This window comes from Eumetopias jubatus, unplaced genomic scaffold, assembly GCF_037043125.1.
Source record: "Eumetopias jubatus isolate StellerSeaLion01/CBP00866 unplaced genomic scaffold, mEumJub1_p1.0 scaffold_9, whole genome shotgun sequence".
NCBI classification, from domain to species: Eukaryota; Metazoa; Chordata; class Mammalia; order Carnivora; family Otariidae; genus Eumetopias; species Eumetopias jubatus.
Window position 1 is genome coordinate 113,097,931 of NW_028274815.1, and position 24,186 is coordinate 113,122,116.

General features: G+C 50.3%; 1 protein-coding gene across 1 annotated transcript; it reads left to right on the top strand.

Moving 5' to 3' along the window:
* The first annotated feature begins 4,112 nt into the window (after positions 1-4,112).
* SLC52A3 (solute carrier family 52 member 3) lies at positions 4,113-9,121 on the top strand. Its single transcript, XM_028118550.2, has 4 exons — positions 4,113-4,679; positions 6,137-6,642; positions 8,299-8,422; positions 8,909-9,121. Exons 1-4 carry the CDS (start codon positions 4,113-4,115, stop codon positions 9,119-9,121), a joined length of 1,410 nt encoding a protein of 469 aa, XP_027974351.1.
* The last annotated feature ends 15,065 nt before the right edge of the window (positions 9,122-24,186 follow it).

Below are 24,186 nucleotides of genomic sequence, written 5' to 3' on the forward strand. Positions count from 1 at the left end.
AACACCCAAACTCTTACCTACAGGGCCCTATGAGACCTGCGCTGCCCGCTCACACTGCTGCAGCCACCCCAGGGCCTTTGCACTTGCTGTTCCCTGCCCCTGCACCACTCTCCCCGGGCCTGGCTCACTCCCACACTTCCTTCACATTCCCTCTGACAACCCCATTTACATTTGCCCGCTCCTCCCAGCTTTGCTTCCCTCCCACAGCCCCTAATCACTACTGACTCGCTCTCGGTTGCTGGTTTTTATTTCACTCAGTGACTTCTCACTCTTTCCTGAGAGCAGAAATTACTGTCCAGCACACAGCAAGTGGCCAGTAAGTACTGGTCGAATGAATGAATAAGAACTGCAAGGTCACTAGAGGGAAAAGAGAAAAGAGCTACGTACTTTTTTTAAAATACTCCCAACATACTACTCATTGTGAACCACTCCCGTACTGCTCTGAACCACCAGGCCTCTGCACATGCAGTTTGCTCTGCCGAGGACATCCCCCGCCCCCGCCGCCCCCCGCCATTGTCATTGATGGCTACGTCCCCCATCAATGGGTCATTGTGTCTCCCAGGCCCAGGAGCGTGGGGCGTTTGGTGTGGCTGCCTGGAAGCAGGCCTGGGCAGGAGAGCCACACAGGAGATGGGTCATGCTGGGCCATACCACCATCATGACTGTTTTCCTGCCAAAGGAAGAGACTTGCAGAGCCAAATCACTTCCCTCAACTTACACAGCCATGTGGTGCCTGCATTAGAACCCAGACAACTCAGCTCTGTGGGGTGTGGGGATTTAGTCTTTTGGTGCATAGAACCTGTTGCACATAAAGGAGACTCAGGCTCCTTACCTGCCCACCTGCCCTTATCTCCTCAAGCCCACTGTTCCAGCCACACTGCCCCAGGCTCATTCCTGCCTCAGGACATTTGCACAGGTGGTTCCCTCTGCCTCTATGTTCTTTGGACATTTTTATTCTTTTTTTAATTAAAAAAATATATTTAAACATTTGATCCAGCTGGAATTCTTTTTTCAGGGGTGAGGGATAAGAAGTAAGAAAGAGATCCAGCTTTATTTCTTTTTTTCCCAAATGACTACCCTGGCAAGTCTTATTTTCTAACTGGTTCTATGCAGGAAAACTACATATTTATAAATGTATAACTGGACATCTGGCTGAACTCTCATTATTTTAATAGCTTTTCAGATGATAAAAGTAACCATCTTTAGCAAATCCGCCTCCTCCCTTTAGTTATTTACTTATTCCTGTTTATTAAAAATATCATTGATCGCCTCCTCTATACCCTTATTTATTTTATGCTGCCCTCTGCCATCAAGGCCTAGAGCAGTGAGTCACCGCCCCGCCCAGACTGTGCTGCCGTCTGTCTCTCCAGGCATGTCTGGGGCTGTGGGGGAATGTTACTCAGACTCTAGATATCCACTACTGCTTTGACTCCACTAAGGACTATCTATCAGTATGAAATGACTCGGGGTCTTAATTTATACTTTTGGCATCAAATCCCATATCGAGAGCTCTTTGTTTCTCTCTCTCTCTCCCTCCCCCCATCTCTTTGCATTTCCCTGGAAGACCTTTGCCCCCAGGTTTACTCTTAATCTTTCTATGTCTCTTTAAGGTATACTTCAACAACTAATCATATTTGATTTTGGTTTTTGATCAAATCCCATTTGGGGCAGAACCTGAGTTTCTGAGTTGGGACATCCAGAGTAAAGGAGATAAATGTCCTCATGAGGTTTTCACTACTATAATCAGTCTCTCTATCTCCTTGAACATCTCTCTGCACACTTGGCCACTGTTTTGCTGTATATAAAATGAGTAGCTTAAACAAGAGAACAGCTTATTTACAATGCACACAGCACTGAACAAATGGTTCAGTGGCAGGCAGAACAGAACCAGTATGGCCGCTCTGTACCACAAAGCCTTAAGGTCTAATCTCCCTCTAGCCCCCACACCATCCTTCTTAGCACAAAACGACCACTGGGGTTCTGGCCATCTCATCTGAGTTCCAGACAGCAGGACAGAGGAAGGACAGAAAGGTACGCTCCCTCATCTTTAAGGAGACTTTTCGAAGTCCCTCACAACCTCACTGGCCTGGCCTCGATCGGCTGGCAGTGTACCACTGCAAGGGAGGCTGGGAAATGTACTCCTTTAGCTCGGTGGCCATTTGCCCAACCAAAAATCTGGTCTCCGTGACAACTAAGGAAAAAGGGAAGAGTAAGTAATGGGAAGCAGCTAGCAGCCTCTGCCTTGGAATATTGTTCAACCTCTACCTTTTTGTCCTTCCCTATCGTTTCACCTATCAGAGGCAGAACTCTGCCTGAGTTGGAGCAGGGCAGCTCTTTTTTAGTGGGATTCTGCCTGTTCTATGCCACAGTCTGGTCTCAGGTGGGAGTGAGCAGCCAAGAAGCTGCACACAACTGAAGGGGAGGGATGGCAAGGGTCCTCCCCATGCGACAGCTGCCTGGAGCTTCCCTCCCTGGGTGCTCTCGGTGGGGGGCCCAGAGCCAGACCTGTCCTGGGCTGTTAGTCAGGCCAGCCTCACAGGTGAGAGACAGAGCTTAAGCCACCTGCCTGAGTCCTCTAGACAGACCGTGGTAGAGCAGGACGGAAAGCAGGTCAGACTGCACTCTGCTCAGTGGAGGAAGGAAGAAAGGAGTTCATCTGCGGCTGAGAGTTCATCTGGGGCTGAAGAAGGTGTTTTGTTTGTTGCCGGACGACTTTTGTTTTAATATTTATGCAGTTACATGTGTGTGGAACCCGGAAAGGAGCCGCTGAGGTTGGGACTTTCCCAGGTGAGGCCTAGCCACGGGGATGCTTCAGCAGCTTCCAAAAGAGAGCAAGGTTAGACTTGGGGGCAGGGGTTGGTCAGGAGGCCAAATGCTGCAAGGGACTGGCTCCAAATCCCACCTCCCTAGACCCCACCCTGTTTCCCATCTGTAAAAGGAAGGGCTTGGCCCCATCAACATTTCTCTCCAGAATGGTGCCTCATGGGAAACTTTTTTTTTCCTTTTTTAAAAAAATTGTAATAATTTTAGTCATGTATTAAATTTAGTCATGTATTAATTTTCATGTGAATTGGACAAAAATAACCATGTCACCAAACCCGGCATTTCACCATGAGGGTGATAGCTAGCCCTCCGTAAGTACTTACCGTGCGTCAGACCCTGTTTTAAAAACATTAGCTTATTAACATTAACATATTTGCATATCATTACAATCCATAAAGTCAAGACTGTCCTCTCTTTACAGATGAGGAATAGGAGGCACAAAGAGGCAATGTCACTTGCCCGAGGTCACCCTGCTAACCAGGGGCAGAGCTGGGTGCAAGCCCAGATCTTTTTGTATGTTTAAGGCTTATTTGTACCTTTTCCTCTGAACTGTTCACATCCTTTGCCCATTCTTCTATTCAGTCTTTTTGTTCTTAATTTCTACAAACTCTTTTTTTTTTATAAGATTTTATTTATTCACTTGAGACACAGCTATACAGAGAGGGAGGGAGAGCATGAGCAGGGAGAGAGGCAGAGGGAGAGGGAGAAGCAGGCTCCCCGCTGAGCCAGGAGCCCGATGTGGGGCTTGATCCCTGGACCCTGGGATCATGACCTGAGCAGAAGGCAGACGCTTAACCATCTGAGCCACCCAGGTGCCCCATTTTCTACAAACTCTTTACATAAGAGGAAGATGTTTCTCTTGTCTATGATTTACATTGCAAATATTTCCCCCAGGTGGTCATCTTTTGATCTTACTGGTATTTCTGACCTTTTCTCTTTTTTTTTTTTTTTGAAGAAGGTGTTTTGTTTGTTGTCGGATGACTTTTGTTTTAATATTTATGCAGTTACATGTGTCCAACTTTTCTTTGATGGTCTCTGGAATTATGAGCCACAGTTAGGGAAGCTTGCCCCTCTGGAAAGGTTAGTTATAAAAGAATTTGCCTGTGTTTTCCTGTCATAAAAAGCCAACTTGTTCACGAGAAGGGGAAAGATCAGGGAAAACCTGGGCTCCACAGCATGGTGTTTTGACAGACGGTGACCCTAACATTGCTCACCCGGCATTTTTCTCCACGGCGCCCCCTGCAGGCTGATCTGGGAGGAGGCGGCTTCGGCACAGGGCAGACATCATCATGGCCCTCCTGGTACACCTCCTGGTCTGCACCTTCGGGATGGGCTCCTGGGTGGCCATCAACGGGCTGTGGGTAGAGCTGCCCCTGCTGGTGACGGAGCTGCCCGAGGGGTGGCACCTTCCCTCCTACCTCACGGTGGTCATCCAGCTGGCCAACATCGGCCCCCTCCTGGTCACCCTGCTCCATCACTTCCGGCCCGGATGCCTTTCCGAAGTGCCCATTATCTTCACCGTGCTGGCTGTGGGCACCCTGGCCTGCACCCTCTTCGCCTTCCTCTGGAATGTCACCTCCTGGGTGCTGGACGGCCACCACAGCATCGCCTTTATGGTCCTCACCTTCTTCCTGGCCCTGGTGGACTGCACCTCTTCGGTCACCTTCCTGCCTTTCATGAGCGGGCTGCCCGCACGCTACCTGACCACCTTCTTTGTGGGTGAAGGACTCAGCGGCCTCCTGCCTGCCCTGGTGGCTCTTACCCAGGGCTCGGGTCTCACCACCTGTGTCAATGTCACTCAGCCATCAGACACCACCCCAACGACTGAAACCACCGGGAAGACTGTCTTCCTACAGGTACCCGGCATGACCCATTACAGTGCTCCATGCTTGGTCACAAGGAAGACCGTGCAGAGGGCTTGTGTTTCCTAGATGTTGGGTAGACCGGTGTTCTTGACCTGGCTGCACATCAGATCACCTACCCGGGGGACCTACTGAAACACAGCGGTGGGCCCCACCCCATCCAACCAATGAAAGAAACTCTCTGGGGCGTGAGGCTTCTCAGAGACCCTTTGAGGTCCAAAGTGTGTTGGAATCTGGAGTTTCGGATTTTAGAACACACCTGTCCTGGTCTCCAAGAGCACCTGTGACACAGCAGTCCAGCACAGTGACGTCACTGCCTATGGCCCGGGGGGCATTCCTGCCCAGTGGGCACGTAGGCTGTAAATAGACTACCTCCATTCAAGTGTGGCTGCCAACTGAGTCATGAAAAAAATCCGAACTTTCAGAGCTTTTTGCATTTCCAAATTGCAAAACAGGGATGGTGAACTTGTATTTATTCAAAAGTCCTCAGGTGATGCTAATGTACTGCCAGGGCTAAGAACTGTAGCCTTTATTTATTTTTTTTTAAGATTTTATTTATTTATTTGAGAGAGAGATTGAGCGTGCGCACAAGAGAGCACAAGCAGGGGGAGCAGCAGTGGGAGAGGGAGAAGCAGGCTCCCCGCTGAGCAGGGAGCCAGACACGGGGCTCCATCCCAGGACCCCGAGCACAAGGCAGATGCTTAACCGTCTGAGCCACCCGGGCACCCAGAACTGTAGACTTTAGACATTGCTTCAGTGCTTCGTGTTGTTAAAACGTCCAGCTTTTTTCCACTGTGTGGACACTTGTGAAGTTGGACACTTCACATAACGCCTGGCATTGCCCAAACCACAGAGGTCCAGCCACGGGAGCAAACCAGGGGCCCCAGGGCCACCATATCCTACAAGCACTCCACTTTTAAGTGTTTGAATTAGTTGAAGACGTGTAAATGTTTTGAAATTTCACATGCAGGTCTAGAGACACGGCATCTCCTGAGAAGGGATCTGGCCACACCAGACCACATCCCCACAGGGCAACTTCGGGAGGGGCTGCCCCTCCTCTAATGGGATTTGTGATCTCCAGCCCTGGCGGGCAGTAGCGTGGGAAAAGGTATACCTTCTAAGTCCAAAAGTTTAGTGGACTGGCTTTGCCACATACACCCCGTGAGCCTCAGGGAAGACGAAGCGTTCTGACACCCCCAAGCCCTCCAGAACTGGGGCTAATGGTGCCCACTGCATGGGGCCGCGAGGAGGAACGCACGGGCTGACCCAGGCAAAGTGCCGCCTGAGCGCTGAGCATTTCTGATCATTGCCTGAGGAGTTCTGTGTATGTTACTTGGCCCTTACTTACTAACAATGCCTGCTATTTATTGGACATGATTATTATTGTTGTTGTTACCTGTGGCCTGACATCCCCCGGGGATCTGCCTGACCCTGGTTTTGTCTTTCCCCAGGGAGCTAACAGCACTTTGGTGTCTGACCTGACTGGGATGACACGTTCCGCCGTCCATCTGGAAAGCCGCTACCTCCCAGCCAACTTCTCGCCCTTGGTCTTCTTCCTCCTGCTCTCCTTCATGATGGCCTGCTGCCTGGTTGCTTTCTTTCTCCTCCAGCGTCAGCCCAGACCCAGGGAATCTTCCATAGAAGACCTCCTCACCTCCCAGATCACCCTCCACTCCATCCGGCCACGGGAAGGGGAGGACCTGGGCCCCCCAGACCCAGGAGCTAGCAGCAAGGCTCAAGGGCATCCAGAGGAGAAAACGGCCTCCGACCACCCAGCCCACCTGGCCGTCATCTACATCCTGGTGGCTTTCGTGAATGCGCTCACCAACGGCGTGCTGCCCTCCGTGCAGACCTATTCCTGCCTCTCCTACGGGCCTATTGCCTACCACCTGTCCGCCACCCTCAGCTCCATGGCCAACCCTCTCGCCTGCTTCCTCTCCATGTTTCTGCCGCACAGGTCTGCCCCAACTGGCCCTCGGGAACTCTTGTTGGATGCATTTCGTTCCAGAAGTCAGAATTCCAAACCCCAACTGTCAGGTTCTGCGCATAGAACATGGTTTCTAGGGTTTGACTGCCTGGGTTCAAATCCCAACTCAGCCACTTCCTAGCAATGAGGTCCCGGACAAATCACTTCACCTCTCTGTGCCTCAGGGATACTTACCTGGAAAATGGGGATAATGGTAGTTCTCCCTCCTAGGATTGCCGGGAGCATAAAATGAGCTAATTTGGTAAAGATTTTAGAGTACCTGTGCAGGGCAGGTCTAGCGTAGGTGTTGACCAGCCACTGGCCCTTGAGGAGGAATGCGCAGGCAGGAGCTGAGGTTCCCATTTATAAGTGGGAACCCTGAGGCTCACAGAAAGGGTCTAATCCCATGGTCTATTTCCCAGGACTTCAGCCCTGTCCTCCTGCCTCCAGCTCACTCTGGCTCCTTTACAGCGGCAGATCTGGAAGGGTGGCTAGGCAAATTGACAAAATGCAGATTGAGCCAGCCTAGATTGGGACCTGAGATTTCAAATTTTAGTACACAACCTAAGTGGTTTCGCTGCAGGGGTTCAGACCCTGGGAGGAGACACACGGACTTTGGGGTCATGAAACTTGAGGGCCCACAACCTCCCAGCCAGCTCTCTGCCCTGCCTGCCCTCATGGGCCTCTCTGACCCTGCTCACGCCCCCCTCCCCCAGCTCAGGAAGGAGGGAGAACGAGAAGAGGAGAGTCAGACAGAAAATGTCACATTGCCAGAAAGCTGAATTTTCTCCCTTAGGGATTGAAACTGTGGAAGGAGGCTGGAGATTTCTGGGGAAGCAGAAGCAGAGTCTACAGATGTGTGGAAGAGGGGACATCCAGAATGTTAGAAATACCCAGTCTGAAAGACAGCGGCTCCAAGAATCTTGGAGCAGAAAGAGTCCTTAGAGGCAGGGGCAGGCCCTCCACTCCCACCCAGGACCCCAGGCAGCCTTGGTGTTCTGAAGAGTGTGCACAGGGAGGCCCCGGGAGGATAACCTCTAATGAAGGACAGTGTCCTCCGTTGTCACACCTAGAGCCAACGTGGGATCCCAGCCAGCCATCAGGACCCCTAGATCATGGAGACCTCAGGTTGTAGATGACACCAGAGGGGAAGGGGTCAACTGAGGCATACAGCACAGCCTGCAGTGCGAGACTCCGAGCCACATCCTTGTCAGCCCGGCTTCCTGGCTGAGGTTGGGCATGTTGCAGGAGGAAATGGGAGCCGGCGGAACACCGGGTGGGGCCCCGGGCCCGGCCCTGCGCACTCCGTTCCACAGGTTCCGGCAGCCCTGCACAGCTCCTCGCGCTGGTGAGGAAGCAGGCTCAGGGACCAGTCTTGCAGCTTCAGTGGGAAGTGGAATCTGAACCAGGTCCCCGTAGCACCAGAGTCCATTCTGTTTCTCCTGCCATGAATGCTCAGGATGTCTTAGACCAGTTTTGCCCCTCAGGAAGCTCACTGACCCGCTTGAGCCAGGTGGCCTGGAAGCTTCCATGTGGATCTGACCTCTAACCCTAGAGACGCTGACCATTCTATGCGGCGCCCCAGGGTAGGGGAGGCAGAAGTCAGGCTGCTCATCTCCTCCATTCTCCTCCTCTGCTCTGCCCTAGGTCTCTGCCAGTTCTGGGAGTCCTCACAGTGCTCGGGACTGGCTTTGGGGCCTACAACATGGCCATGGCCGTGATGAGCCCTTGCCCCGTCATGCAGGGCCACTGGGCTGGAGAAGTCCTCATTGTAAGTACCCGGCCTGTGGAACTGCCTCCCTCCCTACCCCTCGCCTAGCCAAGGCGCTTTCTATTGGCCAAAGTCTTTGTGTTTGCGCCGGAAGGAAGCCCCAGGTGGGGTTGGGCAGGGGGAGGGATGCTTCTCCTTTGGGAATGGAGGCTTAGGAAGGTGAGGTGGCTGGTCCAAGGTGACATTCCAGCCTCTCCGCTGAATGCCACACTCTCCCCGCCGTGTGTACCTCAGCCCTGGCTTTCTCCCAGATGCCCTTGACTTGGTCACGAGGGGCACCAAGGCTACTGGGTTCCCCTTTGCCCGGGGGGGGTGTCAACTCATGCCCTCTTAGCCCTAGGGGGTCACCCCCAAAGACTATTGAACTTAAAGGTTATTCCATGGGGTTCCCTTAGCCCAGTTAGGTCACCCTACAAGCATCCTTCTCCCCTGGGGCTCACCCCAAAGCCCCCTTCACTCTGCATCTCTGCCGCCCGGTATCCGCAGGTGGCCTCGTGGGTGCTGTTCATTGGCTGTCTGAGCTACGTCAAGGTGATGCTGGGCGTGATCCTGCGCGACCACAGCCGCAGCGCCCTTCTGTGGTGCGGCGCGGCGGTGCAGCTGGGCTCCCTCCTCGGAGCTCTGCTCATGTTCCCGCTGGTCAACGTGCTGAGGCTCTTCTCATCGGCCGACTTCTGCAGCCTGCAGTGCTCCGCTTAGGACACCTGGAGCGGTCCAGGACAGGGCCCTGACCTGCCCCCATTACTAACACCTGGGAAGTTGAGCAGGGCACATGCCTAAGGTCACAAGGGCAAGTGGCAGGGAGCTGGGAGGCCCAGGCTGAGCACTTAAGCAATCCCCGCCAGCTCCCCTCAGGAACGGTGGAGAACGCCACAAGGCCCCCCACGGGACCTGGAAGTGCAAAGCACAGCCCTCCCCCAGTCTGTGTCACAGTGCCCGCAACTCCATTGCACAACTGCTTCCGACTCTTGAGAGAGAGCAGGTTTGCAGCACCCAGCTGGAGGCAGGCTCAAGAGTGTCCGAAGGGCGACGGCTGAGAGGGTGAGCTAGCCCTCACAGGCTGTGAGACCTCGGGGAAGTCACTTATTTCTCTGTGCCTCGGTTTCCTAAAATGGGGATTATGATAAATAGCACCTACCTCATAGGCTTAGCACAGTGATAAAGGGGAGAAGCGCCCAGCATGTAGCAAGCCCTCTTGGGCCATTTCCTGATCTGCTGCCCGACAGAAATAACAAGGGACAATCTACACAACGTAGAAGTGGCCAGGGTGGTTGAGAGATGACCCCTGTCCCGTTTCCTTTTTCCCCCTCTCCTCGCAGAGAAGCTTCTAAAAGACAGATGGCAAAGGGTGGGACCCTGGGCATCCTGACGCCCCAGTTCCCAATATGGATGGACGTTGTACCCCACACACCCCTTCCTGTCACCCCTCCTGACCCACAAGGTCCTGCTCCTTGGAAAGTGAGTGACCTCCTGGGAGGCAGAGAGATGATGGGGGGAGGGGCTACACCAAAACTCTGGAAGTGAGTCCCCTCCCCTCCCCCACTCACCAAGGCCAGGATTAGACCCTGAGAACCCTGGGAAGTCCGGGAAGGAGTGCATTCGCTACCTGACTGTTCTTTTGTTCTCTTTTTTTCTTTCTTTCTTTTTTTTTTTTAGATAAACATTTCCCTGCTTTTACACTAAAATCAGCCCTCCCAAGAAAAAGTCTAACATGAACCCCAAAATCAGTATCATCAGTTTTCAGTTAGTTCTAAGGTCAAGGCTAAGCTCAGAAATTAATAGAATCAAGTGCTTAGAGAATGTCTGGTCCTGGGACTTCTTTTCTTTAGTGGTGTCTTTGCTTGCCACCAGCCCTCTTTTAATTTATTGTGAATAAATAATGTAGTCACATGTTTCAAAAATCAGAAAATACAAAATGTTCAGCAAAAAAATTCCTTCTCTCCTGTCCCCCATCTGCCCAGTTCCTCTCAACACACACAAAGACACACACGCATGTGCACGTGCACACACACAAGCACTTTTACTAGTTTCTTGTTCACTCTTGCAGAGTTATGCAAGTACAAATACAGACTCTTTTTACAGAAGAAGTACCAAACTACTGTGTACCTTGCACTTTCGCTCAACAATTAAAATGGAGAGAAGGTTCTGGCTCTTGGTCGTGACCATATAGTATTCCATTGTGGGGAGGTACCAAATTTATGGAACCAGCCCTCTGTAGAAAGACATTTGAAGGTATTGGAGACAAAATTTAAAACAAAAATCTCCCGCCAACCAGAAAACCTCTCCACAAAGGCAGAAGAGAAAGAAAACCATTTTATTACTAAATAAGCGTTAAACCAGATTATGGGTGCACAGCACAGACAATCAACTGAAAAGCTTGCAAAGGCAGAAAGAAACCCCTCCTTTCACATCGTCCAGAAGATACAACCTACTACATCCCTATTCTCAAATGGTAGCTGGTCCTCAAGGGACGGTCACATCGTTCATCCTGAATTCGCCTAGTAATTGGGATGGCTATCGGGATTAGCTAACTGTCTTTATCCGCAGGAAAAAGAAATTCACGTCTTCATGAGGAGGTTTTTCGCAACTTGAAGCCAAACACTGATGTTAGGCTCCTACTCTCGCCCAGAGGCTGGGTGATGGGGGCACTGACTTTCTTCACGTTTACATTATAAAGAGATGGTCTTATATACGTTATAAAGAGATGTCTTTGAGAAAAGTGATCCTGGGAGGTAAAACTGGCTAGAGGCTTATTCAGCTTTTTTTTAAAAGACTTGAATAGGAGCAGGGAAAAAATTTGCAAGTTTTCTAAAGTAGATGCTCTAAGAAAAGGGAGAGGGGATGTCTCCCTTTTTGGCACCAGGGAGAAGTTTTATTTGTATTTGCCCTGACAAGGGCATTTGGGTTGTTTTCAATCATTCCCTCCCAGAAAGGATGTTGGAGTGGATAATGAGCAAGGAGACGATCTCTCTGTACTGATGTGAGAAGATGTTCCAAGATTATTTACACACACAGAGAAAGGGGATGCAGAAGAGCATGCAGAGTACGGAGTTAGCCATGCTAATGGGTTCTGGCAAGGACTAGGGGACAGGGTGACAGGGTATTTGGAAAAGGCACCTCCGTGAGTGATGATGTTGAACTTCTTTCCATGAACCTGTCGGCCATAAGTATGTCCTCTTTGGAAAAATGTCTGTTTGGGTCTTTGGCCCATTTTTTAAAAAATATATTATTTATTTGAGAGAGACCCTAGCACGAGTGGAAGAGCAGAGGGAGAGGAAGAAGCAGACTCCCCACTGAGCAGGGAGCCTGATGTGGGGCTCCATCCCAGGACCCAAGATCATGACCTGGGCCGAAGGCAGACGCTCAACCCACTGAGCCACCCAAGCACCCTCTTTTGCCCATTTTTATTTGTGTTTGGACCTCTCTATGGTTTTGCTTTCACCCACCATCCTTGGAGGTCTTTATGACATTGACAGCCTTTAAGCGAAGGCTCATGAGTCCGCTCTCCACAGTCTCCTCCGTACAATGGGGACAATAAGAGCATCTCCCAACCGGGGTTGCTGTGAGGGTTGCACGACCTTATTAATAAGTGCAGTGAGCTTAGCGCCACACCCGCAAACAGCAAGTGCTCAATAAATGTCATTAAAAGCTTCTACTTTCTGAGAACATCTACTAAAGACCCTGGATGGCCCTCCCGCCCCTGCCCTCCCCAAGTTAAACCCGGTTGCTAGGGTGACCGAGTCACCTGCCCTCTCTGCCCTCCAACCAAATAAGTTCCCTGAAGAATGAGCTCAGGACTCTGGATTCAGCCTGGGGTTGGCAGCAGGTGGGCGGGTTCCCCTAGGATGTCCCTGAGCTGGTATCTTAGGGCAGTGGGAGGGAAGGGGGCAAAGCCAGAAGGAGGGTGTGCTCCCGGCAGCAGAAACTGACTTGCAAAAGCTGTGGGGTGGGGGGCAGCAAGCAGCTTGCAGAGGGAGGGACCTTAAAGGCCAAGGTTATGAAGGGGTGGAGGGTTGTGTTGGCCTGTATGGGGTTTGGGGGTGGGTAGTGACATTGCAAGGACCACAGCAGATGCGAACAGGTTCAGAAACTACTACAGGCACCCTGGGGGGGGGGGAACAGTATAACACACAGACTGAAATACACGATTTGTCCTTTCTGTTGGCCTCAGAATTTTTTCTGGTGATGGATGACTGACTGAGCATAGGGTCTGTACAGAAAAAGGACAGGGTGACCCTCCTTTCATCCCAGGGTAGTGGATGGGAGCTGAAGGGGTATGAATATGGGGAGGAGTGGGGTTCTAGCTTCTGCCCAGAGAACCAGAGCAAGAGGGGCTGCTATGGTTTGAAGTTGGCCACCCAAAATCCCGAAGTGGGGGGTCCCCAGAAGACATTCCCTCCCACCATTTTTCTGAAGTAGTGAACTCTGAGAGACATTTACCCAGAGCCTCCTAGATCCGAGCACAGAGAGTGCCTCTCCCTAAGAAGGGCTCAGCAAATATAGTTTAGGGGTGAGCAGAATGGCACCTCCAAAGATGCACACACCCCAATTCCTGAAACCTATATATATGTTACATTGCATAGCAAAAGGGACTTTGGTGATGGAGTCAAGGTTACAGACCTTAAAACAGATTATTTTGGATTACCTGGGTAGGCCCAATCTAATGACATGAGACCTTAAAAGCAGAGAATGGGAAGAGATTCAGCAAAAGGTAGGAAGAAAGAGGCAGCATCATACAATTCAATATAAAAAAAAAAAAAAATCCCATTAAAAATGGGCAAAAGACCCGAACAGATATTTTTCCAAAGAAGACATATTTATGGCTGACAGGTTCATGAAGAAAAGTTCAACATCACTCATCATCAGGGAACTGCAAATCAAAACCGCAATGAGATAGCACCTCACAACTGTTAGAATGGCTCATATCAAAAAGACAAGAGATGACAAGTCTTGGCGAGAATGTGGAGAAAAAGGAACCCTCGTGCCCTGTTGGTGGGAATGCAAACTGGTGCAGCCCCTCTGGAAAACAGTATGGAGGTTCCTCAAAAAGTTAAAAATAGAGCTACCCTAGGATCCAGCCATCCCGCTTCTGGGTATATATCTTTTTTTTTTAATTTTTTATTGTTATGTTAATCACCATATATTACATAATTTGTTTTGGTGTACTGTTCCATGATTCATTGTTTGTTCATAACACCCTCTGGGTATATATCTTAAGGAAATAAAATACAGGGGCGCCTGGGTGGCTCAGTTGGTTAAGCGACTGCCTTCGGCTCAGGTCATGATCCTGGAGTCCCGGGATCGAGTCCCGCATCGGGCTCCCTGCTCGGCGGGGAGTCTGCTTCTCCCTCTGACCCTCTTCCCTCTTGTGCTCTCTATCTCTCATTCTCTCTCTCTAATAAATAAATAAAATCTTTAAAAAAAAATTTAAAAAAAGGAAATAAAATACCTCTACCAAAGAGAGCTCTGCACTCCATGTTCATGGCAGCACTACTCACAGTAGCCAAGACATAGAAACAATCCCACCGTCCATCCACAGATGAATGGATAAAGAAAATGTATTATGCAGACATGACTATTATTCAGCCTTAAAAAAAAAAAAAACAAAAGGAAATGTTGCCATTTGTGGCAACACGGAGGGGTCTTGAGGGCATTCTGCTAAATGAAATTAGTCAGACAGAAAAAGACAACTACTATTCCATCTCACATGTGGGATCTAAAAAAAACGGAACTCCCAGAAACTGAGAGTAGATGGGTGGTTGCTGGCGGCTGGTGGGGGCAGGGGGAATGAGGAGATGTTGGTCAAAGGATACAAACTTACAGTTATAAGAGGAATGCTTTCTGGGGATGCAATGTAGAGTGGGGTGACTATAGTTAACAATACTGTATTGTACACTTGAAAGTGGCTAAGAGAGTAGATCTTAAATGTTCTCACTACACACACACACACACACACATGTGCTCAAACTCCTCCTCTGGAAGTGAAAAGAAGGAACAAAAAAATGAGTGCTTTTGTAGGCAGGATGGGATTTACACATGCGCAGACTAATGGTATCATTTTAAGAATGATCAGCAGAGGGGTCAAAACTTGCCAGAGAGGGTCTGGGACACACATCATCATCTTACAACTCTGATTTTCCAATGGAATGGCCTTTCCTGATTCTCTTCATGATGGCAACGGGGAAAAGTCTGGAGGAAATGCCATGGTAAATGTTGATGTTGCCAGGACTCTGCCTTCCATCTGGAAATGGCTTTCAGTTGAAAATTCCGTATGTGCAGAGGCAGCTAGCTCCTGGCTATGCCTGAAGAAAGACAGTCTGCTCTGTTACAACTAGCAGTTTGGCCCAAGCCAGCGTCCTCTGGGTCCCTGGGTTCAATGGTTAGAATGTAAGATACAGAACTGTCTTGATGGAGGAAGCTATTATTATTAACAGAATGAATTCTATGCCTGGTGATGGGTATTAAAGAGGGCACGTTCTGCGTGGAGCCCTGGGTGTTATACACAAACAATGAATCATGGAACACTACATCAAAAACGAATGATGTAATATGTGATGATTAACATAACAATAAAAATTTTAAAAGAATGAATTCTATGGTGTCCATTCTCCCATTTCTTTCGTAGTCCTAGAACCCCTGACTTTCAGCTGGGTGCGTGGCAGCCCAGAGTAAAGACCCCAGTTACCAGGCTTCCCTGTAGTAAGGGATGGCCACGTGACTGCATTCAGACAAATGGGATGTTACCAACGATAATGTGCACAGCTTCTGGTTGTATATTTAAAAGGAAGAGGCGGGATCTCCATTTCCCATTTCCCCTTCCTGCCGCTAGTAATGCAGATGTGATAGCTGGATCTGGAGCAGTCATCTTAGACCATGAGGAGGAAGCCACAGGATGAGAAAATACAGCAAGAATATAGAAGGAGGCTGCAATCCTGATGATTATGGAGCCACTATTCTACGGGGAACCCAGGTTTAATGTGGCAGAGAAATAAACTTCTATGTTGTTTAAGCTTCTACAATGTGGGGGACACTTTGTTAGAGCAGCAGAATTCTCATATTCATATGGATATGTTTCTATATGTACGTATATGCCTACACACACACACACACACGGTCACACAGAAGCCTGGAAAGACATACACCAACATGTTAGCCTAGTTAATTCTGGAGAAAGGAATTTCTGGTGATTTTTTTTTCTTCTTGACACTTTGCTGTACTCTGAATTTTTTTCTTTGAGTATGTGTTATCTCAAAACTCAATAAAAATATAAGTCTAAAGAAAGGGAGGGTCCTATAAATAGATCCTATTGTTTAAATCACCTTCATCTGCTTCATATGAGCCTCTATAGGTCACACACACACACACACACACACACACACACACCCTTAGATTTTATGGAATATTTGGCTTTGTTTCCTGTGGGTTGTGGAACTTTTTTTTCAGGTGTTCTTTTTACTGAACAGAATCTTGAAGACGGTCCCATGTCCCTGTGTATAGGGTGACCTCATTTCTCATACCCAGTACAAAGCACTTCCTGGCTGTGCATGCCAGGGTTTACAGAATAGCTGCTGTTGGTGGACATCTGCATTGTGTCTGATTTTAAGCTACTGAAAACAACACAGTGATGAAAGTCCTCAGAACTGCCTCTCTATGCACTGGTGTGAGGCTTTGAAGTCTAACAAACGTGGGTTCTGATCTGGTTCCCCTGCTTATTTGCTGTGTGACCTCAGGCAATTTACTGTCCATCTCTGCGTCTCTGTCTCCTTACCTGTATAATAGGGAAAGTAAAGAAGCTTGCCCCATAAAATCATTGTGAGGATAAGAACAACTGAAACTTATCACATGCTTACTGCATGCTGAGTACTTTTCCAAGGGCTTCCTATGAGTTAACAAACTTAGTGCTCACAAAAGGGTGATGTGAAGTCATGCTTAGACAGATGCCCTGAGAGTTTTCTACAAACTTCCAGCTTTTTAATTTTTTTTCACTTTTTTTTTAATGATTGCTTTAGGCTTACCATGTACATCTTCACTTGTCAGACTCTATTTCAGATTTATACTACCTTAATGGCAGATACAGAAATGTTACTCCTATATAGCTGTATGCCTTCTCCCTATTTGTACTATTCTTGTTATATACATTACATCTCACGTGTCACCAACCCCACAACATCCCTCTAGGAGTGCTTGCTAGCAAGAAGGAAGGGGAGGGGAAGGCAGAGATAATTGTTGGTTAGATCACCTGCTTCCCCCCAACACTGTCCCAGACTTAAGAGCTAACAGCAGCCCTCCCTCCAAAGAACTGAAGGAGGTCCTTGTCCGCCAGTCGCCATGCACACGGCCCGTACTGGCTTACAAAGATCTGGCCTGCCAGTGCTAAAGACACCCTCCATTAGGTCCTCAACCTGCGGTAACACATTGCTCTTCTCTGAGGTTCCCCTTTGACGTTGCAAATCCCATTGCCATCACCCCCTTCCCTCAGATGGGAAAACAAGAACATTCACCCGCCTCCTAGGCTGATTTGGAATATTCATAAATAACATTCATCGAGAGAACATTTACATGGATGCTTGCATTGAATCCTTAATGAAAAAGGGAATTGTCTTCTGGATCAGATGAATGAGGCTCAAGGAGGTTAAGTAACTGAACCAGATCACACAGCTGGTAAGTGATAGGGCTGGACTTTGAACCCAGACGATCTGGCTCCAGAGCCAACAGGTGTGATCACTCCACCACGCTGCTCCCTGGAGGTAGTCTCTAGAGGACCCATTTTGTCCTGGCAGCAGGAAATGTTTAACATCTCTAAGGGGAAATCATCCTATTTGTACCATTGCCAATTTCCACAGTGTAAATACTCTCCCTGTTGCTGATTTCAAGCTACAACTATGATGTTGAATGCAGCGTTGGCAAATATGCACATAATCAGCTCACCCGGGTTGGTGCAAGTCACCAGATGGAGCAGACTGAAAGCCTGAGGCAGGGATGAACAGGAAGTGGGTGAGGGAGAATGGAGGGTCTTTAAAGAGAGGTTGCCCACTAACAGTTCACAGGGGCTTCCAGCAATCCATCGGAAGCGCTGTGACTCCAGTCTGACAGGTGAAGACACTGGGGCTCAGTGAGCCATGTGCATTTGTCCAACAATTACTGAGCACACACCCTGAGTGGGTCCTGGCGAGAAGGGACCAGTCCTGGGGATACGCAGATGACACAGGCCAGGTTCTAGCCTGCCCGATGGAGCCAGTGGCCCTACAGACATGTACCCATGCCTCCCACAGGGTTTCCATTCAAGCGGGTAGCAGGACAGTTTAGAGTGTGGATTCTGGTCCTAGACCCCTTGGCTTCAAGTCCAGACTCTACCATTCACTGGCTGTATGACCTTGGGCTAGTTCCTTAACCTCTCAGTACCTCCATTTCCCCATCTGTAAAAACAGTACCTACCTCAAAGCATTTCTAGAAGGATGATAGGAATGAATGCAGGTAAAGGGCTCAGAACTTTACTTATTATGATGCATAATAAATGTTCCATAAATGTTAGCTGTTTTTATCACGTAACTTCAGAAATACAACTGTGTGTGCCCAGAGAGAGGGAGAGAGAGAGAAGGGAGAACAATGTACATAGTGTGGGTGATTCTGCCTGGACATAAGCCCAGCAGCGAGCAAGATGCGGGGGGCGTGGGCAGAATCCCACACATCTGAGTGAGAGCTGAATGGAAAATCAGAGTTTGCAAACCTCTACAATTGCTGCCACACACTGACCGTCTTTATGTCCAGTGTGCTTATTACTGCAAAGGATTCATTCAGAAAACTGTACTTTATGGGTGATTTAAAGGATTTTTTGGAGTTTTAGAAAATTGTCTGTTTCTAGCATTTTCTCCTCACATTAGAACCTAATGCCCATGTTAAATGCTCTCCCTGCAGTGACTATATTCAAAATGGTAAGGGCCAAAATAAATGGGTAAGGATTTTCCAAATGTTGCTCCACTGGTGGTTGGGGGAGCCAGACTGAGACCCCAGCCTCGGGATTCTCATTCTAGTGCTCTTCCTTCTTCAATCTGGGTCCTGGGGGACAGCCCTGACATTCTTCCCAGGACCCCAACCTCAGCTCCTGGCTCCTCTCTAAGTAAAGGGGAACGGCAAGTCCAGAACTTGAACTCACCCTAGGAGGGTGTTTGGAGTGGGGGGAAAGGGGATGTGGATGTGAACCCCAGCTAGTAGCTGGTTCTGTGTGACCTCCCTTGAAGCTCAGGCTCTACAGAGAAAGGTTGATACCTACATTGGTGTCGCGCGCGCGCGCGCGCGCGCGCGCGCGTGTGTGTGTGTGATGCACACAGCCGTGCCCAAAGGCCTATCCCCTTCCCCTCAAGCCGGTGGTCGGCTCTGGATGCAACGTAGCTTTGGGCCAGAAGGTGGCGCTGCAACCCAAGAAGCGGAAATGGGCAAGAAAGGGGTGTGCCTGGAAGGTGGATCTTTTGGGGTCCTGCAGAAGGCGGCTCCATTCAGAGTGGATGTAAGAGTCCAGGCCCCAGGAATGCCTGCCCATGGCCACATAGGCAGCTACCTAGAGGCTCCCATACTTGTATTAACGGGAGGGAGACCTCCCCATATGGCTTCTCCTTGAATCCTCACAAAAGCTCTATGGATAGTGTCAATATGATCCCATTTTACAGGTGAGGAAACTGAGCCGAGAGAGGCAAAATCACCCGCACCGGGTCACACAGCATGTCCATGGCAGAGCTAGGATTTGATCTTAGCCCATAATATTAAGAGCCAGCCCTTATGTAATTCCTGCGTGTGCTAATACTGTCCTAACCCTTCTGCACATATTAAGTCATGAAATCCTCACGATAGCCCTATGAGGTATGTATTAGTATTTTTAGTTTCCTGTTATGGAAGAGGAAATAGAGGCACTAAGAGGTTAGACAAATTGCCCACGACCGCACACCCGGAACACTAGACCTGTGCTCTAAACCAGGACACACGCCCAGCCCCGCCCCGCCCTGCCCCTGCGGGGAATGCACACAGGCACACCCCTTCCCACACGCATGCGCTTAGCCCAGGGCGGGGGAGGGGGGGGCGCTCCAAACTGTACGAAGTACGAGGACCCCCGGGTGCTATGAAGTGACCAGGACCACACCTGGCCTCGACACCACCCTCTCTGTCCTGGGCCCTCGGGAGCCACTCCTCCGCGTGAGGGAGAGACCTCCCCTCAGAAAGGCCCTAATAAACACCCTGCTTCCCCAAAGAGGCCTCCTCCTCAAAGCCTCTTGTAGGCCCCCAGAGGCCATGGGGTCACCTCTCCCATGGCTGTTCCACCTATGCAGTGAGGGGAAGGAGGGAGGCAGGGAGACCAGTGGGGAGGCTCGGCAATGACCCAGGAGAGTACAGATGGTGGCCGTGGACCCGGGTGGTGGTTTTGGAGGTGGGAGGAAGTATTCGGATTCTGGATATGTGTTGAAGGGTGAAGTAACAGAATTTGATGAATCTGATGTGTGGGTGTGAGAGAAATTGTGATTATATGTAATAAAATGTATTACATACATTCCATAATAAGGTATTCATTGTCAGATGCTGTGTAACAAATTATCTCAAAACTTAACGACTTTCTCTGCAAGCAAATACCCCGTGAGCTGAAGCAAGTCACCCAGTTTGGCTCTCCGCTCTTTCACTTTCTCTTCCTTCTTCAGCTCATGCCAAGCCCTGCCCTATACGCTGGGGATGCTGTGCGGAGCAAAACCCAAAGGCGCTTGTCCCATAGAGCTCACCCCTTGGGGAACCGGACGTTAACATGATATCAGAGGTGACAGAGTAGCTTTCACACCCGGGGACATCAGCAGGCAGCCCCAGGCCCCACCCAGCCCTTAGGCCTGCCACCTTAGCTCCTCACAGCATGATCTAAAAGTCCGCAAGGGTTTCCAGCACTTTAAAAAACAAGGAGACAACTTCAACACATAGATTTACAGCTAGTTTTGAAAAATTGGAAGCTCCGACCACGTGGGGCGGCTTCCCCCGCTGGTGGATGTCACCTGGATCCGGGCACCAGACCCCACATGCCCCTGGCCTTGGTTGCTGGTGGTTCAGCTGAAGGGGCTGCTGTACCTAAGACTTCCCCACCCCCAGGGGCAGCCACTCCAAAGCCTGGTCAAGGCAGGGGGAAGAGGCCTGACCTCCCTGTCTCACAGTGTGACATCTCTGAAGGGCTGTCCCAGGTCCAGAGCTCCTGACAGGACTGGGGACTGGCCGAGGCCGCTGTTGCAAATGCCTGACCCTGCTTCCCTCCTTCCCCTAAGATCCTAAGGCCACTCCCTGGAAAGCCACCTGCACTCAAACCTCTACCTTGCTGTTTCCTGCAGACCCCGACCTTCAAGATGGGCACATGCCTGCCAGCTCCCCAGAGCCCCTGCCTTGCCCACCTGGCCCACCTGGCGTTGGAGTTTTGTGGTGCTGGTTATGTCCTGGCCTCCCCACAGTGATAACAGAAGAAAGAGCTGACATTTCCGAGGCAGGGAGCACACATTCTCGTGCGAGGCATCGTTCTCGTTCAATCCTTGCGATAACCCTGTGATCATTACGTACCTATGTAAATGGCCAAGACAATTTTTTCATCTGACAATACTAGGCGCTGGTGGGAATGTGAAATGGTACAGTCCTGTTGGAAAAGTTCATCGGTTTCTTGTAGAATTATAAATATACTTACACTATGACCCAGTAATTCCACTGTTAGATATCAACCCTAGAAAAAGGACAACTTATGTCCTCACAAAGACCTGTGTGCACAGGTTCATAGCACCATTATTTATAATCGTGCCAAACTGGAAATAACCCAAATGCCTTTCAACTGGTGAATGAGAAATAAGTCGCTGTGTATCCATACGCTGGAATACTACTTAGCAATGAAAAGGAACAGACTTCTGAGAAATGTAACATGAATGAATCCCAAATGCGTTATGCCGAGTGAAAGAAGCCGAGTCAAAAGTCTACATACTGTGGAATCCCGTTTATCTAACACTCTTGCAAAGGCAAAAGTACACGGGCAGAAAACAGGGCATGGTTGCCAAGTGTATTCATTTCTTACAGCTACTAGAACAAAGTACCACAAACTGGATGGCTTAGAACAACAGAAATTTACTCTCTTACGGTTCCCAGGCCAAAAGTCTGAAATGAAGGTGTCTGCGGGGTTGCACTCCCTCAGAAGGCTCCATGGGAAAAGCTGTTCCTTGCCTCTTCCAGTTTCTGGTGGCTCCAGCCAGTCCCTGGCTTGTGGCCACAACCCTTACTCTCTGCCTCCATGGTCACCAGCCTCCCCCTCTGCAAGTTTGCTTCTCTGTCTCTCTCTCTCTCTTTTTTTTTTTTTTTCAGTAAGCCCTTCACCCAATGTGGCGCTTGAACTCACGACGCCAAGATCAGGAGTCGCGTGCTCTACCGACTGAGCCGGCTGGGGGCACCTGCCTCTCTCTCATAAGGACCTAGGTGATGGCACTGAAGGTCCACCTGGGTAATCCAGCCATCTCTTCACCTCAAGATCCTTCATTTAATCACATCTGCAAAGATCCCTTCTCCAAATAAGGTAACATTTACAAAACTCGGGGACTAGAACTCCATGTCTTTGGATTTGGGGGGCCCTTATTCCACCAGGGATTAGGGGGAAATGATATTGACCCCAAAGGCGCATGAGGGAACTTTCTGGGGTGAGGGAAATGTTCTATGTATCCATGTGGTGGTGGTTGCATAGTGAGACATTTGTCGGGACCCCCCAACGTGCCCCAGTTCTCAGTGGCAGCGCTGGGGATGAATGATTTAGGCTGACACCCAGGCCACTCTCAAGGTAATCAACATACTATTTATTATTGGGGGAGAAAATGAGGCGGGGGTGCGGCCTCTGGGCTTCAATGCTAACAATTAAGCAAAAAAGCTTGAAAGCAACAGGAATAAATGAGCTCCCCCTCCGCGGTGACATTTCACGATTCTACAATTCTTTGACTTTCAGACTGCTTCAGAATTCCGTGAGGCTGACGATGCTGCCCACTTTGGAGCCCAGAGGGCAGTTGTCTGGGATGCTCTGGCTGGGAGGGGAGGGGGGGAGGGGAGGATGGGGATGGATGGAAATAACAACAGGGGGGCGGGCTCTGACCCCTCTCCCCACAGAGTACTGGCCTAGTCCCCAAGGATAAGGCCTCTGTCCCCTCCACTCACTCACCCCAGCTGAGGCCACACGCCCCCACCAGAGGCCCCCCCCCACCTCCGCCTCATTGTGTGAAGGGCTCAGATGGAGGGGCAGCCCATTAACCCCTTCCTGGCCTCATTGCTTCACTCTGCAGCTGTCGCACCCGCGGCCTCAGGCCTGAGCCGGGAAGAGGACCCGGTAGTTAATCACAATTACAGCCGCAGTGTCAGCTGTGAAGCTGGCCTCCTCCATCGGCTGCCAGCCGGCCCCGGCCGAGGGGTGACCCGCATCAGCCCCACAGCAGGTTCTGAGACCTACGGAGGCAAAGACAGGACAGTCCCTTCCTGCTTCAGTCCTGGGGACTTCCCCCAAAGACCCCAGCAAGGTGTCCGCCATCATCAGGCCTGCATCCAGTAGCTTTCAAACACGCCAAGCCCCGCGCCTGCCCCCAGCACCTCCGCCTGCTACTTACACGGTGGGGTCCTCATCTTGTCCGTCTCCACTGAAACATCACCTCCTCCAAGATGCCTTCCCTGACCACCCTGGCTAAGGTGATGCTGTTCCCAGTCACTCCCTGTCACACGCCCTGTTTCATGTTTTGTTTTATTTTTCCAAAGTGCTCGTCACTACCCGTAATTGTCTTAGGTGTTGACTGGTTTAGTGTGTATAAAGTTCCCCAGGGCTCAAGTCCCACATTACCACGAACTGGGTGGTTTAAGGCAACAGAAATCTCTTCTAGTTCTGAGGCGGGAAGTCTGACATCGGGGTATCGGCAGGGCCTTGCTCTCTCTCAGGGCTCCAGGGGAGGACGCCTCCTAGCTCCTTGCCGGGGTTGCCCGTGGTCCTTGGTGTGCGTGGGCCTGTAGGCCCGTCACTCCACTCTCTGGCCACATCGCCACCGGAGTCCTCCCTGGACGTCGGTGTCTGTGTCCAGATTTCCCTCCTCTCATAAAGACACCAGCCCATGGATTAGGGCCCACCCTTACCCAGCACAACCTTATACTTTATATCTGCAAGGACCCCATTTCCGAAGGTCACATTCACAGGAACCAGGGGTTAGGACTTGGACATATCACATAATCCCACAATGGTGTGTTTTCTCTCTGTGTTCTAAAAGGCCCCGTTGGTCTTCTCATGAAACGTATTCTCTGGGCAGCAAATACTTGATTTTAAAACAACACATTTTATCAAGGCCTTTGCCCTAGGCCAGAGCTGGGCCTGGGGGGAGAGGACTCCGTCAGAATCTCTGGGCGGGAGGAGCCCTCTACCTGGAGGAGAATAGACATGGAAGCAGGTTTGTCCCCAGAGATGGCTCCCATCTGTCTCCGGGGACCCAGGAGGCCAGCTCACAGCTAGCACCAATAAACACAGTGGTCTGGACCGATGAGGAAGGGGCGGGGCAGAGTGCTGCAGGACCAAGGGGGACAGGGGAACCCACTCAGACTGGGGACTGGGGAGAGCTTCACCAGCAGCCGAGCCTTCCGAGACAGGAGCGGCTGAGGGCACAGCATGGGCACAAAGAACTGAGAGAGCCTGGAGCTGAGCTGTCTGTGGGGAGTGGCAAGTAGCTGGAGAGGGTACTGCTGGGGTGGTTGGGGGGGTGGGC